This window comes from Lupinus angustifolius, chromosome LG06 (assembly GCF_001865875.1).
Source record: "Lupinus angustifolius cultivar Tanjil chromosome LG06, LupAngTanjil_v1.0, whole genome shotgun sequence".
Taxonomy (NCBI): domain Eukaryota; kingdom Viridiplantae; phylum Streptophyta; class Magnoliopsida; order Fabales; family Fabaceae; genus Lupinus; species Lupinus angustifolius.
The window spans coordinates 2,688,788-2,697,820 of NC_032014.1; the positions used below are offsets into that span (position 1 = coordinate 2,688,788).

At 31.1% G+C, this 9,033-nt stretch overlaps 2 protein-coding genes across 3 annotated transcripts in view; both read left to right on the forward strand.

Moving 5' to 3' along the window:
• Positions 2,856-4,644, forward strand: LOC109348908 (probable aspartyl protease At4g16563). The gene has a single exon (XM_019589516.1). The coding sequence runs from the start codon at positions 3,014-3,016 to the stop codon at positions 4,442-4,444; it is 1,431 nt and encodes a 476-aa protein (XP_019445061.1). The 5' UTR covers positions 2,856-3,013; the 3' UTR covers positions 4,445-4,644.
• LOC109348909 (vesicle-associated protein 1-2-like) overlaps positions 8,397-9,033 on the forward strand; it is a 3,896-nt gene continuing 3,259 nt past the window's right edge. For both annotated transcript variants that reach the window (XM_019589518.1, XM_019589519.1), the window contains exons 1-2: positions 8,397-8,654; positions 8,762-8,832. In XM_019589518.1, coding sequence (XP_019445063.1) covers positions 8,603-8,654; positions 8,762-8,832 — 123 coding nt within the window. In that variant the 5' untranslated portion in view covers positions 8,397-8,602. The remainder of the gene's footprint in view (positions 8,655-8,761; positions 8,833-9,033) is intronic.

Sequence of the window (9,033 nt, forward strand, 5' to 3'; positions counted from 1 at the left end):
GTAGCTTCTGAATTGTCTATGTACCCACCTACATGGCCGAATTTCTTTTTATTTACTTTCTTGTTTTCGCTTACCACTATTGCCTTTATGAACCAATATATTTCATCTCCTCCTTTTTATAAGTGATGTATCGTATTATTAAATTGGTCCATAATTGGATGTAATTTTTAATATTATCATTCAACTTTTCCTTCCACACAACTAAATGATAATTTTTCTCTAACCACTTATTGTTTGTTTGAGGGTTTGTTTTTTAAGGGAAAAGAAAATTATATTTTAAATTAAAAGAGTTATAGAATCTTTTATAAATAAAGAATAGATTGATAAATTATAATAAAATCTATCATATCTTTCTATATTTGTCAAGAAATATAATTTGAATGATCAAAGTTTAACAACTTCTCTAGCACCAAATTAAATTATTTTTATCTTACTCATCTTTTATCTACATATGTATCAAAGACAATTTAAATTTAACATTTGATTGTAAAAATAACATTATTCTTATTTGTTTATAAAAACATTATATATATATATATATATATATATGTATATATATTTCTTAATTTAAAATTGTAAAATATATCTTCATTTTCCTTCCAAAAATCAACTCCCAAATAAATATTTAATGTAAAAATAAAACTTTTGAAAATGTTCCTAAAAAATAAAAATAAAAATACCCCTAATTGGTATTATATATTATAATTCCTACACTTGTTAGCTGCTGCAGAAGATCCTAGTCATCTTTAAAATGGACAAAGGCAGAACCAGACAATACATTCCACTTTATATGATTGGTGTACCATCCATTAGGTAGAGACTCAATAATAGATATATGACTTTGAGTTTTTCACTTTACTTTGACTTTGAGTCTTTCATTTTATTTTGGCAAGGTAGACAATAATGTGCTCGTGTTATTCTCTTGACCATATTAATAATCACAAATAATAAAGATAAATAAATACAATGATAAGAATAAGAAAGGAAAGCGTAAGAAAACTAAGGCAGGGGCTACTATATTATTAACATGTTTAGACACAAATAATTGGTTATACCTTTCCAAATAGCTATCATCCACTGAAAGCATGAAAGTGACCTTAGTATTTAGTAGGTAGAATTTGACAGCAATTTTAGTAGCCATTGTTTCCAGCACCGTAGCGAGAAAGCGGGCTTATTCTATTTGTTTTAAGTTTTTAGGTGCTGATACAGAACTTTTGATTGAAATATTCTAAGTTTATAACTTTTTTTTGTCCATTGCTTTATTTCCATTATGTCTAACTCTGATGAGTTTTGTATTCATAAAGAATCATTTCCCACAGATAAGTGAATAAGTTTCCAGTTACATTTAAGGGTAAAAATATCACTAAAATACTTCTAAAAGATAAAATGTTATATCATACAATTTGTTCCCTTTGTTTTTATGCACTCCCTTATTCGATACTGGAGGCTTCATTACTTTAACCCATATATTCACATTGATGGAAGGAACTAGTAATGGAAAAACAGATTGTCCAACCCATTTCACCGGCACCCACAAAATATTAGTAAATCTTTTACTCTTTCCAATTTTGGGTGTTGGAATAATAGAAGATATTAATATTTAACAATCAAAGGAATGACATTAAAAAATGGATGTCAACTTGTTTCTTTACTCTCTTTTTTTACAAATCTCATGTCATGTTCATTTCAAACCGCGTTAATAGGGGTTGGCTAATGACATTAATAAACAATAAAAAATAAATCATAAAGATAAATTGAGAAAGAAGTTCAGGAGAGAAACAAAAACCTTAGAATACTTATTAAAATGACAAATTACATTTTATCATAATTTTATCATAATTTATTAAGTATTATATAACAATTTATTTGAATTCAACTATTTTAAAATACTAAGTCCCATGGGGCTTAGCTACGCCAACTAATAATGTCACAATTTCCCATGCTATAGATAATTATCGACAGTGTGAAACAACCATGCTTGGACTTGGAGTCCCGATTAGGTTTTATCTGTTTAGACCACTCATTATTGAGCCTTCATCAAACATACTAGGCGACAGAATAATAAGACTATAGACTTCTTGCCTAAGCCTCTTATAAAATATTATGATACACGCAATTACTGAAAAGATTTATCCTTAACTTATCCTCATTAAAAGATGATACCATTTGGATGTAACAATTTTCCATTATGTAAATATCATTCGCAATGACCAATCAACCTTCAAATGGTGTCAATAAAAAATGAAACTTAAAATCGCAATCGTGTTTGTCTAATTATTGAGGTTGACTCGAGGATAGACAATTCCTAACCGAAAGGCTTTTAGAATTAGGAAGGAGTTCAATTGGTTGATGTGTTTCCCAAGCCAACCAAACTAGAACCAAAACAAATATCGTAAAGTGGTAGTAATGAGTGTGGGAAGGTTCTCAATACTTTGCTTAAGCAAGAAAATAATTCAAAATTACTATTCTTTAGGCCATACTTGTCTCCACATCATTAATTATAAGTTAATTATTAATCAATTAAAACTATGATACCTTCCCTATTCGCGCCCACCTTGGCTAGCACAGCGCACCCAGCACCAGCAAGTTGGTACGCCTCCTCAGCCTGTAGTACTCGTGCTAGAATAGAGTGAAATAGAATGTATGAATTTTGTTCAATAATAATATACAAACTATTAGAGTATTCATTGGGTTGAAATATACATTTCAAAAGTAGTAAAATAAAATAGGTCGACAGCATTTTTTTTTATTATGAATGATTTAAATATATTAATTTATAAATCTTAATTAAGTAAATCAATTAAAGAATCAGCTAGTTGATCACATAACACTAGCTTCAATCTACTAGCTTACCTCATATAAGCCTTCCACTCCTCCAAACACTTCAATTTTGAGTAAGCTTCTTAATTTCCAGGTACCTATTTAAGGTCATCGTACCTTCCATTTCCTCTTCAGTTTCTCATTCACGGACACAAATTAAAACCTCGTCCTCTGTCCCATCTAATTTTCAGACATGGCAACTCCTCTGTTATTCCTCTTATTCATGCTCTGCATCTCACACTCTTCACAAATGCTTCTATTGCCACTCACACACTCACTTTCCATAACCCAATTCAACAGTACCCACCACCTCCTCAAATCCACCTCCACCCGTTCCCTAGCCCGCTTCCACCGCTACCGCCACCGTCAAATCTCTCTCCCACTCTCACCAGGCAGCGACTACACCCTCTCCTTCAATTTAGGACCCCACCACCATCCCCAACCCATCACCCTCTACATGGACACTGGCAGCGACCTTGTCTGGTTCCCATGCGCTCCTTTTGAGTGCATCCTCTGCGAAGGTAAACCCATCCCTAACCCTAAATTCAAGCCTCACAACCTCACCCTCTCCCAATCCGACGCCGTTTCGTGCCAATCACATGCATGCTCTGCTGCACATAGTCACGTTCCTAATTCTGACCTTTGCGCTATGGCACGGTGTCGTTTGGACAATATTGAAACACATGATTGCTCTTCTGCCACGTGTCCACCTTTTTATTATGCTTACGCTGATGGAAGCTTAGTTGCTAAACTTTACCGTAATACCCTCTCGATTTCTTCGCTTCTCCTTCGTAACTTTACGTTTGGTTGCGCTCACACCACACTTGCTGAACCAACCGGTGTAGCTGGTTTCGGTCGTGGTGTATTGTCTTTCCCTGCTCAGCTTTCAATTTTGAATCCCAAACTTGGTAACCGTTTTTCTTATTGTCTGGTTTCTCACTCGTTTGACGGGGAACGAGTTAACCCACCGAGTCCACTCATCCTTGGTCGTTACGATAGCACTGGAGATGAAGACGTTGAGTTTGTTTACACCTCCATGCTTCGAAACCCGAAGCACCCTTATTTCTATTGCGTTGGGCTCGCTGGAATCTCCGTCGGGGAGAAGAAACTTCCCGCGCCGGAGATGCTGAAAAAAGTGGATTCTAAGGGAGATGGTGGTGTGGTTGTTGATTCCGGCACGACGTTCACGATGTTACCGGCGAGTTTGTATAACTCGGTGGTGACTGAGTTCGATGCTCGGGTCGGAAGGGCTCACGAGCGTGCGAGTGAGATTGAGAATAAAACGGGTCTTGGACCGTGTTATTACTTGGACCGGGTTTCGGAGGTTCCAACGGTGACGTTTCATTTCGTGGGGAATGATTCCAGTGTGGTCATGCCTAGGAGGAACTACTTCTATGAGTTTATAGACGGTGGTGATGAAGTTAGGAGGAAGAGGAAAGTGGGGTGCATGATGTTGATGAACGGTGGTGATGACAGTGAGTTAATCGATGGGCCCGGGGCAACTCTTGGCAATTATCAACAGCAAGGGTTTGAGGTTGTGTATGACCTGGAAAAGCAGCGCGTGGGTTTCGCCAAGAGGCAATGCGCTTTGCTCTGGGATAACCTAAACCATGGGAAAAATTAAGTATACACTACACTGCGTAGTACTAGATTATCCCTCAAATGCATTCGGCTTCGAGTCTACTCCAAGTTAAAATAAGGTCGCGGGTTTAGGCCCAGCATATACACTGTTTACGTGGATGTGTATATATGTAAGAGTTTAATTTACTATTTAAAAATATTTGTACATCGTAAATAACGTTTTCACGTAGTCAATTTATTATAGACTAAATTACACTGATACCCCTGAGTTTTAATGAAATTATATAAATCATCTCTCACTTTTTCTACACCTACACAAACCTCCCATAGATTTATACTTTCATTACACTGACCACCTTGTATAATAAATAAGTGTAATTTTTTAAACAAAAAAATGTGATAAATGCAATTAAGTTAAACAAAACATGATATATTGTGTAGACATGTTTAAATAATTTTTCTACCTCTGTCTTTTATTAATTACCATAAATATGAAAGGATGTTGATTAAGTAAGTTTATTTTAATAGAAATATATTAAATTACTTACACTATCTAATTATTTTTTTAATCTATATTAAACCTTTGCGGAAAGAAAGAAGAGACCACGTTTTATAGCGTAGGATAATAGTCATATGTTTTGAACCGTTGATTTAACAAGTAAGTTAATATCTATACTATTAATCTATATCTATACTTCTATACTATTAATAAAGGACCATGGTGTAATTTGTGTTTTCCTATTTTGTCCTCAATATCTTTTTATTTCTACCAAAACACCATATAATATTATTTTCTTATTTTATCCTTATTATCTTCTTATTTTAAAAGTGTATTTAAAAAATTGAATATTAGACCAATTGAATAAATTCAACCGTAAATTTAGCGCAAAAAATTATATTTGAATTTATAAAATACAAACTATACATTACAAACGATAGAAAAGCGGGTTGACAGGCACGAGAGTGCATGTCAACACGCTAGTATATATCTGTATCTATACTATATATAAAGCCAAAACATAGTGTAACCACCACTATGATATAATTTATATATTCATATTTTACCTTTCAATTTTTAATTTAAAAAAGCTATACAATCCTATATAACCACCTCAAACACATTAATTATAAATTGCATATTATAATAAAGACAAAAAATATATATTTTAAAGTGAATACAATACAAAAAGTACATTTTAATTCTACAAAATAAAATATATAAAAATTAGTTATGTAATATATTTTTAAAATAAGAATGTCGCCAACAAACACTCGACAGATACAGAGTGTATGTCATACGCTAGTTAATATAATATGACAATTATATTCGACATTAATTAGTTGTTCAAAACTAAAAATACCCGTTAAATTGTACCATAATGATCAAAATCAATATGCACATGAAAAAATTCAAAAATTTAATGACACATTAATAATTAGAACCTTAAACTTCATAGTTGTTTGTAATATGATTAACTATTAAGCTATTTCAATAATTGAGTTATATGTTATAAATGATAATGTTTTTATTTAAAATTTTATTATAATATATAAGTTAAGTGGTATGTGCTTTAATTAATAAATAATTGATCAAATCACCTTATATCATTATAACATGCTTGGAGAGTTAAATAATTAAAAAAATTCAAGTGGTACATGTTTGATTTCCCTTAAACGAAGTCTTTGGTTCGAGTTTAGTGGATAAAAAATATCCGATAGGAACCTACATATCTGTGAATGTTTCCAGTTCAGATATGATTCATCTAATACAAGATACATATGAGAAACAAAAAATAACTAAACACCTTAAGATAAATGATTCAATATTAATACTATTCATAAAAAAAATTAGCACATTAAAGGTTTTCCGTTTTGTATGTGGTAGACTATTTTTTGTATAACCAATCACCTTTGTGTAATATGATATATGAAGATTAATTGAAAATTTACACTATTTATAAATAACATGTTTTGATTTATACATGAATAACATGTTTTGATTTATACATGAATAACATGTGAATGATTGATTAGTGGTTTAGGAGAAGTATAAAGTGAAATGAAAGCAAATATAAATGATTCGAATAATGAATAAATTAAGGAAAGCTATAATCAATTTAATAAGTAAAGTGGTTGTTATCTCTTGTTTAATGTACTCCCTTTAAATATTCCCATATATGAAATATGAAAGGACATTTGTCTTAACTAGTGGGTGCAATTCAAGAGTTATTGGATTGTTTGTAACTATGGATGAGTAGGATCCGATACGATATTGATTGGGTTATTTTTTAATATGGATCAAGTTCTAGATTTGAAGCTAATATGATCCTAAATGTTTATTGAATCAATATTTGAACTCAAATCTGACCATAAACTCGACTAAATATAATACATACTCATTTTATATAAAAGCTTTTTCTACATATTACTTATTATTATAAATATGTAATCTGACATTTAAAATTATATGTGTATATATAAAAAATTAGATAATAAATGACATTTTAGACTAAAAATATATCATTATTCAATCTATACATAATTGAATGGCGAGACAGATCATATTGCTTACCACCTAGCCTCAAATATTGATTGGATCTTATTTTTGTACTCAAACTTGGCCTTAAATACGATTATATTCAGACCGGATAGAAATGAACAAAATCATATTATAACGAGAGTATTATGGAAGGATGAAAACACCTTCACGTGATTCAAGATCATGGATGTTACTTTGGTTCATGACTATGTGGATGCACTCCATAACGCATATACACATAACACGTGCATTATTAAATTTTATTTTAGGGCTGATGGCTAGGTGAGACTGAAAATTGAACCACTTAATTGAATAAATCTGATTAATAAATCTTCTTATATTTTCTCTCAAGTCTTTACTTTTGTGTTTCGTTTTTTAATTTGAATTGTTTGTTCCAACGCAAAAGCAAGCTCATGTTCTTAATCTCCATGCTGGCCATGAAAAGCAGACTATTCCGTCTAGGGACACATTTGAAAGCAGGCTATTTATATGTAGATGTAAGAAGAGTTAATGAGTTATTATATTCAATTATTGAATAACATATAATAACTCTTCATAAGATTAAGATTATTTATAACAGATTCAGCTTAAGATATGATTGGATAGTGGTTCGAGTAAATGGGCAATAATGACACATTTATGAGAATTATGAGCAGTTAGATAAGTTACAGATCAGTAATGATGGATGATCGTGTGTCCTATTACCCTAGTGGATAGTTACGTTCGAGGATACCTTCCAGTTTCGTGAGACATGCGTAAGAAAAGTTTAATTATAACTTTTAGGTAAACTTCTGTTTTCAAACAATATAAACATTTTCTATTTTAATATTTTTTATGTTTAAAGTTTTGCATATTAAGAAATTATTGATGAATTAAATTTATACAATTTCATTAATTAAAAGATGGTGATGAAATAAAGCATAATAATGATGAATAAGAAATAGAGATAATTTTTTTAAATATATATATATCAAATAATATGAAAAAGTTAAAATATTAAAAAAATATTAAATATATGAAATACTACTCCCACAAATTACTAAGAATAAACATACGAACCAAAGACATGAATTGAAGAGACACATCTTACAAATTCAAACATAATAATTTATATTTGGATATGATATTGCTATTTATCGGGGAAAAATGTTTATATAATTTATCATTTATATTTAATTATTGTTAATTTTTAATTTTTTTTAATATAAATAAATGATAGATAATGTAATGAGTATGATAAATCTTCATATTGATAATCTATATATATTTCAACCTTATTTATTTTGAAAAAAAATAAAATGTCGTAGTGCTCCTAAAATTAGATGTCAAAAGGAGTATTTAAAATTGAACTTAAAAATAGAAAGAAACATGTGACGTTTGGATTTGTTAGACTTTCGCGTTTTTTTAAGCATTTCGAATAATTTTAATATATATATAAAGTTTGAACGCACGTTGAAATGGCGAGTCTCCACCACAGAAAGAAAATAGAAAAGAAGAGAAAAAAAAGGAAATTGAATCAAAATCCCTCTTTCTCCCTGTCTCTATCATCACCGAACTTCGATTCTCAGTTTCTTTCTCTACCCTTTCCATTTTCTCGATCTTTACGTCCATCTCTACAATCTCGATTCCTCTGTTCTTAGGTTACGCTTTCATTGATCCGATATGAGCACTGCGGAACTTCTCAGCATCGATCCTCACGAACTTAAGTTCGTTTGTAAGTTTTTTCTTTTACTCTTTCTTCTTCGACCTCGTTTTTTCTTCTTCTAGGGTTTCCCGTGTGTTTTTAGTCTTTTATGAAAATATTATTGTTCCTTGTTTTAGTTGAGCTGAAGAAGCAGATCTCGTCTTCTCTTCAATTGTCAAATAACACTGACAATCATGTAGCTTTCAAGGTATCGTTTCATTTCATCGTATCTTTCAATTCTCTCATTTCATAATCATTTCTGTTGTTGTTGTTTCCGGAAAAGACATACAGCCTTAGAGTGCGATTTGATTGTGAATGTTATTTCAATTGTTGTGTTTCTTTCAGATTTGCAAATAATCAGATTATGATATACTTTTAATGTCCAAAAATTCAATATTCCTTTTTCTGC

What these genes read in the sequence shown, in the direction of transcription:
- LOC109348908 (XM_019589516.1), top strand. Translation starts at nt 3,014, where the DNA reads ATGGCAACTCCTCTGTTATTCCTCTTATTCATGCTCTGCATCTCACAC.